Source organism: Papio anubis, chromosome 8 (genome assembly GCF_008728515.1).
Source record: "Papio anubis isolate 15944 chromosome 8, Panubis1.0, whole genome shotgun sequence".
Classification (NCBI taxonomy): Eukaryota; Metazoa; Chordata; class Mammalia; order Primates; family Cercopithecidae; genus Papio; species Papio anubis.
The window spans coordinates 9902957-9917628 of NC_044983.1; the positions used below are offsets into that span (position 1 = coordinate 9902957).

Here is a 14672-nt window from a genome sequence, read left to right on the forward strand (position 1 = left end):
AGTCACTAGAAAGGAGAGTCAATGTGGTATGAAAACAAGACTCAACACACCAACCTCAGAGGGCTATGAGGTAAAGTCAAAGATCACTGACTCCCTCAAAAGGAAAGCTATTATCAAATGCTAGGGAAAGAACTACAGGAAAACTAAATCATGGTATTCCGGTATTTCATTTCCACTTGGGAGAATTCTGCCTCTCTGTCATTTTGCATGTGTGTATGTGTGTGACAGGGTCTTGCTCTGTCACCCAGGCTGGAATGCAGTGGTGCAATCTTCGCTCACTGCAGCCTCAACCTCCCAGGTTCAAATGATCCTCCCACCTCAGCCTCCCAAGTAGACGAGACTACAGGCACGCACCACCACGCTTGCTAATTTTGTTTGTCTTTTGCAGAGACGAGGCCTCACTGTGTCACTCAAGCTGGTCTTGAACTCCTGGATTCAAGCAATCCTCCCACCTTGGTCTCCCAAAATGCTGGGATTAGAGGCATGAGCCACTGCACCCAGTCTTTCTCTGTCATTCTATTTCCAAAGTTGAATCACCTTGCCCTGTTGGAGCTCAAAAACTAAGGGTGTGATGAAGGTGTTACAGTTTGAACTCTTTCAAGGAAGGCATCGGCCATAGAGTGAGCCGCAGGAGGACTTTTCCTGTTTCCCTGCAAAATGGGGTACCGTGTTAAAGGAGTCAATTATCCTGTCCTATCTGGAGAAAACATTCCTCAGATGAATGAACTGGAAACTGAAAACTGGAAAAGGTGATTTTATTTCTTTTTGTAATTAGGACATCATTTATAAGACTTATATTTCTTGGATGTTCCCCAAATTTCTCACATAGAGCTGGCATTACTAGAACTTTAAATACGTGCTGCTTTTAATTATATTGAATTCCACTGAGGGAGCGTAAAGGTTAGGCATTTTGTGATGGGTGTGCATTCTACTTCCAAATGTAATAACTAGAATAGAAATTCCAGAAAAGGAAAAGGAGTTATCAAACACTGAAGCCGCTTGGAGAAATGGCTTCGTCGAGTTAGCTGGTTATCATTAGATTTATTACAGTGGTTAGGAAAAACTGACCTCGTAGATGTCTCTAACAATGCCATCGTCTGCTTAGAACACTGCCCTGCATTAGACAGCTGTAAACACAAGAACGTTCCCTCGCGAGCTCAATAACCTTAGCAACAGTTCTCTTTCCAAACAGGCCAAGAAAGATGTGTTGCTTTGGGAAACTGGAAAATCAACAGACCAAAACACCCAGAAGAACTGGGTGGAGAGAAGCTAGAGCCCGTTCACTCTGCAGTCTCTGTGAGTGACAGCAGCCATGGGTGCCCTTGGAAGTCTCTGTCCCAGCTCCCAACCCTGCCACCCCGGGGACTCCACCACAATTCCCTGCCCGGCCCTGCACACACGGGCTGCAAAAATGGTGAGGAGAAAGGAGATTTCAGATGAATTCATCCCCAAGTTACAAACATGGTTCATGGAACTTTAGTAAAAATTATTTAAAAATTTTTACTTTGATCTATAGACATGCGACTTGAACCAGATTCTTTCAGATGCCAAATGTTCTCTTTCTGTGTGCATTTGCAAGGATGGCCTCCACTGCTGAAGTGGGCTAATTGATCCTTATGAGCAATGAGTCCTGTGTGTGTTCATTAAGAATGTTCCGTGGATGAATAAGTAGCTGGGAAATGAGTCAATCAATTTCTTCCTTTCTGTTCCATACTAGTAGTTCTGAACCTGCCAATGTGTCCCAAATATAACTAGGTATCTTTAGAGTCCTTTTTGTTTTTCTTGAGACAAGGTCTTGTTCTGTTGCCCAGGCTGGAGCTCAGTGGTGGGATCATAGCTCACTGCAGCCTTGAACTCCTGGGCTCAAGCCATCCTCTGGCCTCAGCCTCCCACAGGGCTACGATTATAGGTTTGAGCCACCACACCCTGCTTCTTCAGAGTACTTCATTTTTATACATACATGTTATTTCTTTTTTATTGTTGTTTTTCTTTAATAGTCTTTTTACTTTTGGTTTGGTGTTTTTGTTTTTTTTCTTTGAGACAGAGTCTCACTCTGTCACCCAGGTTGGAGTGTAGTGGTGCAATCTCAGCTCACTGCAACCTCTGCCTCCCAGGTTCAAGTGATTCTCCTGCCTCAGCCTCCTGAGTAGCTGGGATTACAGGTGCCCACCACCACACCCAGCTAAGTTTTATATTTTTAGTAGAGGCAGGGTTTCACCATGTTGGCCAGGCTAGTCTCCAACTCCTGACCTCAGGTGATCCACCCACTTCAGCCTCCCAAAGTGCTGGGATTACAGGTATGAGCCACTTCTACCCGGCCATAATAGTCTTCCTGAAATTAAGCAAAACTAATCAATGTTCAGAATGATTGGAGCAACTTTCTAAAACCTGCAAATTCCTCTGTGGACTTACAATAGTTAAAACACTCAAGGAGGAAATAACATGTTCAATAGTGTAATCATTTCCTTCTCTATGATTCTTCCTGCTCCCACATTTGTAAAGTAGTACTTTACTTTTTTTATTTACCTATTTATTTAATAATTTCAACTTTTATTCCAGATTCAGTGGGTACATGTGCCGGTCTGTTACATATGTATATTGCATGATGCTGAGATATGAATGATCTTGTCACTTAGGTGGCAAACATTAGAGTAATTTAAAAGTGCTATTTAAGTGAAATCATTGTCTTCTGTACTCTCGTCTTGAGCAAAAGAAACCATTCTGATTGCCTAACTTGTTTATACTTCTCAAAATACTTTCATACGTGTGTGATGCCCATAACTAAGAGAGGGTGATACAGTCCCCTTTAATCCATCCAGCATTGCCAGGGAAGATTACCAAGGAGGTATTGACATAAAAGGAATGTTACCATACCTTTCAAAAATCTGTCGGAATAACAATCTTTCTAAAATACATTGCAACAAAGAAATGTAAATTAAAATATGAGTGCTTTTAAAAAATTTTCCTATCATACTAATCAAGATTTTAAAAACTATCATACTCGGCTTCAGAGAGGATTCAAGGGAAAAGATCCTCCTAGACGTTCCTAATGGGAGAGTGAATTCTGACATTTTGGGAAGGTGATTTGAGAATATGGATCCAGATGTTCAACCCGTTAACCCCACAATCCTTTTGTCCTTTTAATAAATATTAAAAGTGGCTGGTGTGGTGGCTCATGCCTGTAATCCTAGCACTTTGGGAGGCCGAGGTGGGAGGATGGCTTGAGCCCAGGAGTTTGAGACCAGCCTGGGCAACACAGCGAGACCCTCATCTCTATAAAAAACAAAAAGATTAGCCGAGCGTTGTGGTGCACACCTGTAGTCCCAGCTACCAGGGAGGGCTGAGGCAAGAGGATTGCTTGAGCCAGGGAAGTCAAGGCTGCAGTGAGCCATGATTGCACCACTACTCCAGGCTGGGTGGCAGAGACCCTGTCTCAAAAACTAATAATAAAATTAAAAAATTTTAAAAAGTGTGCCAACCACTGTCCGGTCACTCAAGGTACGCAGGTGAACAACAAAAGCCAGCTCTCTGCTCTCAGGAAGCTTACATTCTAATGAAGAGAGAGTAAGACAATACATGTGTACACAGATAAAGAAAGAAGATAAATTCAGACAATGCATTCTAGGAAGAGAAGCAAGCATGGATATGAGGACCCTAAAAGTGAGGGAGAAGGTTGCTTTGCTTGGTGCTCAATAAAGACCCCTCTGGCGAATGGCCAGTACTCCCACCAATCCAGCCTCCACTCAGCATTCATAAGAGAGCCACTAGCCAGGCGTCGTGGCACACACCTGTAGTTCCAGCTACTAGGGGAGGCTGAGGCAGGAGGATCACTTGAGCCCAGAGGTTCCAGCCTGCAGTGAGCTATGATCGTGCCACTGCACTGCAGCCTGGGTAACAGAATGAGATCCTGTCTCCGAAAAGAAGAGAGAAAGAAAGAGAGCCTTTACTAAAAGCAAACCCTGAAACCTAACCTAATTTCCCCAAGGGCAGGACAGCCACATGAGGTGCGAGGGAAGTCGTTGGGCGAGGTTTCCAGAAACGCTTCCTTAAATCTGAGACAGTCTCAGGTCAACTGTATGTAATACTATTTTAGATACATCTGAGAAAATTTGAATTTAAAAAGAAGTTAAGGGCAAGGAGAAAAGCAATTCTGGATTAGATGTTGCTCTGAAACTATATGTTCTCTGCTTCCTCCACGTTTTTAGCCATAAAGCTTTGAGTGAAATTGTTCAAGGTTTAGTGGAAACTTCTTGCTTGGGGAAAGGAGACTGTTGAGGGAAGAATGTTATATACTATTTGTGTGTGGCCGGGTGCGGTGGCTCACGCCTGTAATCCCAGCACTTTGGGAGGCTGAGGCGGGCGGATCATGAGGTCAGGAGATCAAGACCATCTTGGCTAACACGTGAAACCCCGTCTCTACTAAAAAATACAAAAAATTAGCCGGGCATGGTGGTGGGAGCCTGTAGTCCCAGCTATTTGGGAGGCTGAGGCAGGAGAATGGTGTTAACCCAGGAGGCAGAGCTTGCAGTGAGCAGAGATAGCGCCACTGCACTCCAGCCAACAGAGTGAGACTCTGTCTCAAAAAAAAAAAAAATTTGTGTGTGTATATGTGTGTGTGTGTGTGTGTGTGTGTATTTGCAGCATAACTCTCTGTGCTCATATGTATGGGAAAACTGTAGAATAAGTGAAAGAAGCAAAATGAGATAGAAAAACCTGCTGGGGCAGGAGTTTGTTGACTTGGAGACCTGTCCCGGTTCTGCTCAGACTAGCTGTGTAATCTTGAAATCATTCAGTGAATACCATGGAATGCAGCTTCTTTAAAACTTGAGGAAATGGGACTGGATCATCTGTAAGGCCTTATCCATGTTATGGAAGGTCTTGTCACCTTTTTTTTCTTTTTTTGAGACAGGGTCTCACTCTGTTGCTCAGGCTGGATTGCAATGGTGCGATCTTGGCTCACTGCAGCCTTGAGGTCCTGGGCTCAAGGGATCCTCTCACCTAAGTCTCCTCAGTAGCTAGGACAATAGGTGCATGCCATCATGCCCAGCTAATTTTTGCATCTTTTGTAAAGATGGGGTTTTACCATGTTGCCCAGGCTAGGTCACCTTTCTTTTTTCCCTCCTACCATTGACATTGCACACACACACACACACACACACGTGCGCACACAGGTTAAAAATGAAATCCCACCATGACCTTTATAATAAACAAATGCACAGAGCAGGAAAATTCCAGTCATAAAATAATGGACTCTTGATATCTAGAAAACTTAATACAGATTTCAGGCTGATACAGGAATGTGTATACAGTCTTTGAGTATAACATGCTTCATGTGTATGAATGACGTACCCTGTAGCTAAATCAACAATGGGGGCTTATATTTGTATAGGTCTTTAGTGTTCACAAAACAATTTTATGTCATAACACTTGCAATTTTGGAGACTCATGCGATTTTTAGAAACAGGTAGGGCAATGAGAATGATTTCCCTTTTACTGAGGCTTAGAAGCGTAAAATGGCTTGGCCAGGTTTATGCAGCAATGGGCAGCCATCAAATCTTCTCCCAGTTCATGGGCATTTATTCCCATCTGCCACGTTGCAAGGCAGCTGGAATGACTGTCACCATTCATGCTTCCTTCACCGCTCACTCCACTGCAGCTCAGCTGAGGCCACTGAGAACATCAGAACAGTGAGGCAATGTGATCACCAACTTTCCCAAAATAGAAGCCACCACAGAGATAAACCAGTCAACTGTTTCCTTCTCAACTCACCCGCTTGTCACATTTTATTCTCTGCAGTGGGGTCTGCCAGACCTCTTATTTCTTCCTTTCTTTTAAATTTCAGGTAAGAAACTAGAATACTTAAAATGTTAAATCCCTTCCTTTAAAAACAATGACCAGCACTCATAACTGAACACTCCTTGAAAATATCCTGCATCTTCACAAAGTCATGCATCTGATTCCTTTCTGCCAGTAATTTGTCACCCTCCTTCACTGTGCCCAACAACCCAACAAAGGTCAGGTGAACACGAAATCGAATCACTGCCAGTGTTGGCGACTTCAAAAGTCATCAGGTGCTCACCGGTTGCTCTGAAAAGCCATCTTTGCATTGTGCCCATTTTATTGGCAGAGTCCTCAAACTCTTGTTTTCTTGTTATCCAACGCATGGGATCATCGGGGAGCCTGCTGTGTCACAGACGTCCATCTGTGGACACTAACTCTGAGATGACCACCAACCACTTAAAGGAGAAGCAGCAAGTTGTGCAGGTGAAGAAAGGGGAAGAGATGCCCCTGCTAGTGGGAACCCCAGTGAAGAAAATGGGGAGATGAGGCTGACGATGAAGAGGACAAAGAAGAGGAAGAAGGTGGGGAGGAAGGGCAGGAGGAAGAAGGTGGAGGTGAGGAAGAGGGTGGAGATGAATGAAGAAGCTAAGGCCCCTGGTGGCAAGATAAAGAAGATGGTGGTGTTGATATTGCGAAGCAGAAGATGAGGAGGATAACCAGACAGCAGAAAAGTCAAAGAAAAAAAAAGCGGCCATGACCTATTCACCCTCCACTTCCTGTCTCAGAAACTAAACATGGTCACCTTGGAGAGAGAGGCCCAGCCACTGCAGATAGCGCCACCTGCTGGTGACACACTCTCCACCACCTGCCCAAAACCACAACATGAGTTTGCAACAGGAGAGGAAAAAAGAATCAAAACTTCCAAGGCCCTGCCTTTTTTTTTTTTTTTTTTAAGTAATTTTAAAAGGGAGATTTGTTAGTATTTTTGAGTTTCCTTTTATATTTTTGCACATATTGTCAGGAGTCCGCCATTTTTAATGATCTCAGGTGATCAAACCAGCCTCCTGAGCATCTTCTGTCCGACTTCTGACTTTACTTGTGCTGTGACCAAGTTCGTTATCACCTCAAAGGACAAAAGAAAACTCATAGAAAGAAGCAAAAACAATTAAACAATCTTATTCTGAGCATTCCACTAACTTTTTTTGTACATGCATTTAGCTGTACTACAGATGGTTGGTTTGTATGAGACGGTTAAAAAGGCTAAAGATAAAAGATGTATTTATTTATTTACTTATTTGTCTATGAAGTTGCTATTTATTTTATTTTTTTGGTCTATTTCACGGATGTGGGAAACAATGTTGTCCAACGATGAACTAGAATTTTATTATTCTGAGTTGTTCTAACAACAGCAAAAAAGACATCATGCATAAATCTTGTATAAGATCCACATGTGGTTACCAAGATAGGAAATAACTATCCTAATTCAATTAAGTAAAGTTAAACAGAAGACAATACTTTCAGGGATCATTTCTATAGTTCGCTACTAGAGAAGTTTTCTCTAAACGTGTAGAGAAAAAAATGTTAAACAGTAATATATGAAGATCATCAAAGAATGGACCAAACGCCACAATGTCATTATCATTTTTATTCATCATCTCATTAACATGGATAAAACAATTACCCCTTCTGAGTTCTCAAGGCAGGGATTAGTTATCATGCCCTTCATACCTGAAGCAAGCCCCATGAGTAAATGTGTCTCTGGTTCAACTCTGGAAACGCTCAGACATTAGTTAAGGGACGATGGGGCACAGAGCAACCTATGAGGTCTTAAATAGAAACTGTCCGTGGCTCCACCCTTTCTCTCGGCGCACATTCACTCCATCAGGAAATCACATCAGCTCTGCCGGATTCCGGGATCTTTTCACTCACCAGCTCCAGGGCCACGTGAGGGCTCTGGGTAATTTGCAGCAGTCTGTCTGCTCCGCCCTCTCCTCCAACTCCTGCCTTTGACCCCCTGCAGTCTGTTTTGAATGCAGCAGCCAGCCAGAGCTACTCTTTTCAAACGCCAGACAGATCTCATCACTCTTGTGGCTGAAAACCTTCTGGTCCTCCCATTTCATCCTTAGGAAAGCCCAAATGCTTGCAACGGCCCCCAAGGCCCTATGAGATCCACTCCTTGGACTTCTCTGGCATCAACTCCTATTCCTCCGATTGCTTGCCCCATTTTGGCCATCCTGGTTTCCTACTGTTCTTCCCCATGGTTGGTGCCTCTGCCAGATGCAGTGTCCCCAGGCAGCTCCCATGGCTCTCTCACCTCCTTGCTGGGCTCTGTCCTGACCGCACTTTACATCTGCAGCAGGTTTCAACCTCCAGTTTTCTCCAAACCACCCCAACCCTTGATGCTCATTTTCCTAAAGCAATGAACATCTTTTAATTTATTTGACAACAGACTTAATGATGTTTACTTTCTTCCTGTCCTCACCAGAATGTACAGTCCATAAAAAGAAAAATTTTTGTCTTTTTCACTGTGCCTAAAACAGTGTCTGGCTCATAGAGAGCCCATAAAAAATATCTGATGAATCAGCAAATGACTAGATTCCTAACACTTGTTTTGCAAACCACAAATTAGTTAACAACTGTGATTTCTAAACTTGGACCTCAAAAGTGATGGAGTCTGTGAGCTACGTGCTGGGTCTTCTAGGTGGCGATTGGAGTTGTTGCCAATCCCTAGTGGGTTTCATTCTGCAATTACAAGTTGTATGAGGCAGCACAGCCCAGAGCTGGGCAAAGCACCTGAAAAAAAGAAGTGGCTAACACGTACACAGGAGCCAGGCACAGTGGCTCACGTCAGTAATCCCAGCACTTTGGAAGGCTGAGGCAGGAGGATCACTTGAACCCAAGAGGTCAAGGCTACAGTGAGCAGTGATTGCGCCACCATACTCCAGCCTGGGCGACAGAGCGAGACCCTGTCTCAAACAAAACAAAAAACAAAAAAAACAGGCCAGTGTGGTGCCTCAGGCTTGTAATCCTAGCACTTTGGGAGGCCGAGGCAGGCAGATCACTTGAGGTCAGGAGTTTGAGATCAGCCTGGCCAACATGGCAAAACCCTATCTCTATAAAAAACACAAAAATTAGCCAGGTATGGTGGTGCCCCCTGTAGTTCCAGCTACTTGGGAGGCTGAGGCAGAAGAATCACTTGAACTTGGAAGACAGAGGTTACAGTGAGCCGAGATCTCACCACTGCACTCCAGTCTGGGTGCAGAGCAACACTTTGTCTCAAAAAACCAACAGACAATTACATGGGGAAAGTGTTCCTGTGTAATTGATGGAATAGTCAAAATTGACGGGTAATCCAAAGTGTTTGATTACATCAAAAGTAATCAGGGAAGTATTTATCAAATCAATACAACCATTTTTCAGCTACTACATTGGTAAAAGTTTTTAAAAACTATAATAATGCTGGCAAAGGAACGAAAAAAATGTACCTTTAGACCTTGCCTTTTAGAAAACAGAGCCCTTTGCAAAGTTATTTGAAAAATGGACCAAAAGCCTTAAGATGTTCAGGAATTAATTTGTGGGAATTTACCCTAAATTTGGAAACATCTTTATGGACAAATATTTTATTTACAGATGCCTTTATAAAAGCCAAACTTGAAAGCAACCTATATGACTGGCCATAGAACATGGTTAAGCGAACTATACATGGCTCATTACCTCGATCCTGTTTTTAGTGACTCATTAATAGTTTAACAATGTAGGAAAGTCCTAATGTGATGCTATATAACCCCTTACCCCAACAGATTAGGGGAAAAAGGTCAAATAGCAACAGAGGTAGGAGCAGGACAGAGCTGGTGCTCCTGCATTCTCTGACTTCAGGGAGTGCCCCATCCATCTGATCCCAAATCCCCGGAGACAGTGTCTTCCGCTTCCGGCGGAGCTGGGGATCACAGCTCCAAGGCCCAAAAACCTTTCCATTTCCCAACTCTTCTTCACGATGCCTCCTCTAAGCTCCAGGAACCCATAGCACATAGGCACCCTGTGAGATCTCAGAGCTTCTGAGGAACGTGTATGAATTAGGATCCAGAGTAACAATGTTGGAGCTCAGAAAGTGATGCCCCAAAGTGAAGGCCTTAGGAGTGAAGTTTCTCTCTGACCTTCCCCTGCCTTTCTGTCTCTTGTCCCTCATTCTTCCCCGAGGCAAGCCATAGAAACTGGTAATCCTCTTCCCCAAGGCGGGCCACAGAAACCAGAACCCCTTTCCCTCAAAGCCTTAAAAATATTCCTCTCTTGGCCGGGCACGGTGGCTCATGCCTGTAATCCCAGGGCTTTGGGAGGCTGAGGAGGGAGGATCACTTGAGGCCAGTTCAAGACCAGCCTGGCCAACATGGCAAAACCCCATCTGTACTAAAAATACAAAAAATTAGCCAGGCATGGTGGCGGGCACCTGTAATCCCAGCTACTTGGGAGGTTGAGGCACCAGAATGGCTTGAACCAGGCAGGCAGAGGTTGCAGTGAGCCACAATCGCACCACTGCACTCCAGCCTGGGCAACAAAAAAAAAATATTACTCTTACCTTCCCCCACATTTCAATGTATCAGCTGCTCATAAATAAAGCCCCTCATTCCAGAGGGGGTCCTGCCCTACACCAAGGAAGAAGAAATGCTGCAACCCGGCCGGGCGCGGTGGCTCACGCCTGTAATCCCAGCACTTTGGGAGGCCGAGGCGGGCGGATCACGAGGTCAGGAGATCGAGACCATCCTGGCTAACACGGTGAAACCCCATCTCTACTAAAAAAAATACAAAAAACTAGCCGGGCGAGGTGGCGAGTGCCTGTAGTCCCAGCTACTCCTGAGGCTGAGCCAGGAGAATGGCGGAAACCCGGGAGGCGGAGCTTGCAGTGAGCCGAGATCCCGCCACTGCACTCCAGCCCGGGCCGCAGAGGGGACCCCCGCCAAAAAAAAAAAAAAAAAAAAAAAAAAAAAGAAATGCTGCAACCCACAGGCCAACAAGAATCTGAACAGGCAAGCCTGGCTAGGTTTCCCCATTCAGTTTATTACCATCAGCTCTGTTAAATCAAGTCTCCTAAAGCTCTCTCCTTACATTTTTTTTTTTTTTTTTTTTTTGGAGGCGGAGTCTCGCTCTGCCGCCCAGGCTGGAGTGCAGTGGCCGGATCTCAGCTCACTGCAAGCTCCGCCCCCCAGGTTTACGCCATTCTCCTGCCTCAGCCTCCCGAGTAGCTGGGACTACAGGCGCCCGCCACCTCGCCCGGCTGGTTTTTTGTATTTTTTAAATAGAGACAGGGTTTCACCGTGTTAGCCAGGATGGTCTCGATCTCCTGACCTCGTGATCCGCCCGTCTCGGCCTCCCAAAGTGCTGGGATTACAGGCTTGAGCCACTGCGTCCGGCCTCTCCTTACATATTTTAAGTTTGACCTAAAGTACCTCATGAACTATACCTGAATGGAGTTGTAACAGACTGTAGTTTACTCTTGTGCCAATCACCGAGTTTTGGCCAATCAAATGTGGCCAACTGTTTAAATTGCATTCAAATAAGGCAAACACTAAGCTATAACCACTCTTCCTGTGTCTCTGTGCCTCACTTCGATTTTCTGTATGTCACTTTCTTTTTTCTGTCCACAAATCTTCCACCACGGGGCTCTGCCGGAGTCTCTGAGCCTCCTCTGGCTCAGGCGGCTGCTGATTCGCGAATTGTTTCCTCAATTAAACTCTGTGAAATTTAATTCAGCTGAAGTTTTTCTTGTAACAGTTTATACCCTTTTTGTCCAATCACATTTCTATTTATTATGTGTTTATTTAATTTATTTATTTATTATTTATTTTTGACACAGAGTCTTGCTTTGTTACCCAGGCTGGAGTGCAATGGCGCGATCTCTGCTCACTGCAGCCTCGACATCCCGGGTTCAAGCGATTCTTCTGCTTCAGCCTCCTGAGTAGCTGGGATTACAGTTGCCCGCCGCCACCGCGCCTGGCTAATTTTTGTATTTTTAGTAGAAATGGGGATTTGCCATGTTGGCCAGCCTGGTCTCAAACTCCTGGCCTCAAGTGATCCGGCCCCCTTGGCCTCCCAAAGTGCTGGGATGATAGGCGTGGGCTATGGTGCCTGGCCCAATCACATTTCTACATGGCTGTCCCTGCTTCCTTGACCCTAAATGTAAACATGGATAGGTTACTCTGGGTCTTTGGGTCTTTATCCTGAAGCCTCTTGTGCCACATAAAACGATGATCAAATGCATTTGTTGTGCTGTTTCCTTGGTAACCTGTCTTTTGTTGTAGGGGTGTCAGCCATAAGCCTTAGGATGGGGAGGAAAGGGATCACTCCCTTTCTGACTCCACAATCCTCACTTCAGTTACATAATGAATAGAAACAAAAATGTAAGAATAGAAGTATGAAAAAGAGAAGAAATGTATTTGTAGAAAAGGAAAGCTGAATCCCACAAAAAAGTGCAACAGAATAGGATTAAATGGGTACATAACTGATGTGTTTTGATGCGGATCATTTAGCCCTCACAACTGTTTTCTAATGGGAGCCCGCCATACAGATAAGTCCAAAACTAGGTTATTTAAAATGTGCTCTAAAACACCATTCCCACTACAGTTTATATCACCTTTGATGTACTCAATCCCATGATGTTACTTTTACATGGTAAGAGAGTTGGACCAGCTGTGGGGAATTTCAGCAGAATAAATCACAAATCTGATCAACTTCATATGTGAATGTGGAAATGGGAGTTGGTTATCACACCCCGTAGCCTATCAGGCCTTAGAACTCTGCGTGCCGCAGGGTGTGGTTTAGCCACCTATCACAGATATACTTCCTTTCACTTCCAAACAATCTGTTGAATGCCACGAAAGAAAGGAAGAAAGCAGAGAAATAGAAATACTATACTCTGTTATCAATGATTTCAACGTGGTTCTCTGGAGGCAATAGAGGACTTGGCTACTTTTCAGAAGAGAATTCTTACAATCAGTTCCTCCAAAGTTGTTATGGTTTCAACGTCAATTCTCTAACATTCACTGGGTGTCCTACAGTTCAGTTCTGGTACTATCTGGAGTTACCGTCATGTCCCACAAATTAAGGGCTCAGTTCCATAAAACGTCCAGGGCCAGTGGGGTCCCCAGGCTACCTGCACTTCTACCTGGCTGACTATAAATTCAGGAGTTTCCATGACTGCATCAGGTTCATTAATAGACTAGAGTGACTCATAGAACTCAACAAAGCACTGTATTGATGATTCACATACAGTTTCCTATAAAGGATACGACTCAAGAACAGCCAAATGGAAGAGACGCATAGGATGAGGTATGGGGCTAGTGGCTGGGGTGTGGAGCTTCCGTTCCCTCTCTGGGCATGCCATCCTCACAGGACATCATGAGCTCACCAACCCAGAAGCTCCTGGAAGCTTGTTGCTCAAGAGTTTTTATTGAGGCGTTATGACTTAGGCATGATCAGTTAAATCATTAGCCATTGGCTGGGCGCGGTGGCTCTTGCCTATAATCCCGGTACTTTGGGAGGCCAAGGCAGGCGGATCACTTGAGGTCAGGAGTTCGAGACCAGCGTGGCCATCATGGCGAAACCCCAACTCTACTAAAAATACAAAAATTAGTCAGGTGTGGTGGTGTGCGCCTGTGATCCCAGCTACTCAGGAGGGTGAGGCAGGGGAACCGCTTGAACCCAGGAGGCAGAGGTTGCAGTGTGCTGAGATTGTGCCATTGCACTCCAGCCTGGGGGACAGAGCAAGACTCTGTCTCAAACAGAAACAAAAACAAAAATAAATAAATAAATAAATCATTAGCCACTAGTGATCGAACTCAATCTCCAGTTCTCCTCTTCTCTCCAGCAGTTGAGGGGTGGAGCCCAAAGTTCCCACCCTCTAATCATAAGCTTGGTCTTTGTAGTGTGGCCAGCCTCTCTCTTGAAACTGTTTAAGGACCCACCCTGACTCGCCTCAATAGCATAAACTTAGTTATGATCAGAAAGGATTAATGAATAACAAAAGACATTCCAACCACTCGGAAATTTCCAAGGGTCTTTGATGCTCAGTGCCAGGAGTCAGGGATAAAGACCAAACCTATTTTTTATTACACCATAGTTCTGAAATGTGTTTTCTGGGTAAATCTCTTTATTGCAGTTTCCTTAAATGTATCCCGAAGCTAACATATTTAACCTCCTTGCCAACTGTGCCCCAGTTCTGTGTGCAAAAGATGCCCCTTCATATATGTGCACTTAGCGTGTTCCTTGATTCATTCACTGATAATAGTGGTATATGCTGCTTACCCAGAATGCTGCTGGTGTCAGTGTCAGTACATTGCCAGAATCCCAGAAGACTCAGTGCTCTAGGAGAGTTCAACCAATTAGCACAAGAATAGAAGGTGACTGTTCTCACACTAGTGGAGTTTGTCCAGTTCTTTTGGTAGCAAGAGACACCTGACTCAATTTTGCTTAAAGAGGATTTATTGGGGCGGCGGGGGGGAAGTCTATCTAATCCTATACATGGACACGGAAGAATGGAAGAAAGCAGAGAACTAGAACACAGAGAGAGACAAAAACGCTGCCAGGAAGGGTACTAGGAGCAGTAGCTGAAACTCACAGAGAACATCCCATAGAGAACAAGCCCCAAGTTTTAGCCTCGTGCAGACCAGTGTAACAAGAGCTAACACAAATAGGTCAATACAATAATGGCTAACATTTATTGAGTGGTTATTATTCACTAAACACTATTTTAAGCACTTTATAAACATTAATTCTTTCATTTCTCACCATGACCCTATGAGATCTGGGCTGGCATGCCCCTGTTTAACAGAGCAAGGTCACTTATTTAGTGGCATGGCATCTGAGCCTGGGGTCTCAATCCTTACACCATACTCACTCTC

The 14672-nt window shown here is 44.5% G+C and overlaps 1 protein-coding gene and 1 pseudogene across 5 annotated transcripts in view; one reads left to right on the forward strand and one right to left on the reverse strand.

Moving 5' to 3' along the window:
• Positions 1 to 14672, reverse strand: part of ERI1 (exoribonuclease 1) — a 115072-nt gene that overhangs the window by 49424 nt on the left and 50976 nt on the right. Inside the window, exon 7 of one of the 5 annotated variants that reach the window (XM_009212533.4) lies at positions 5111 to 5670. The exons of the other annotated variants lie outside the window; for them this stretch is intronic. Coding sequence (XP_009210797.1) covers positions 5491 to 5670 — 180 coding nt within the window. The 3' untranslated portion in view covers positions 5111 to 5490. Of the gene's footprint in view, positions 1 to 5110; positions 5671 to 14672 lie in introns of those variants that run through there. 5 annotated transcript variants of the gene reach the window in all.
• Positions 7287 to 7371, forward strand: LOC116268794 (annotated as a pseudogene).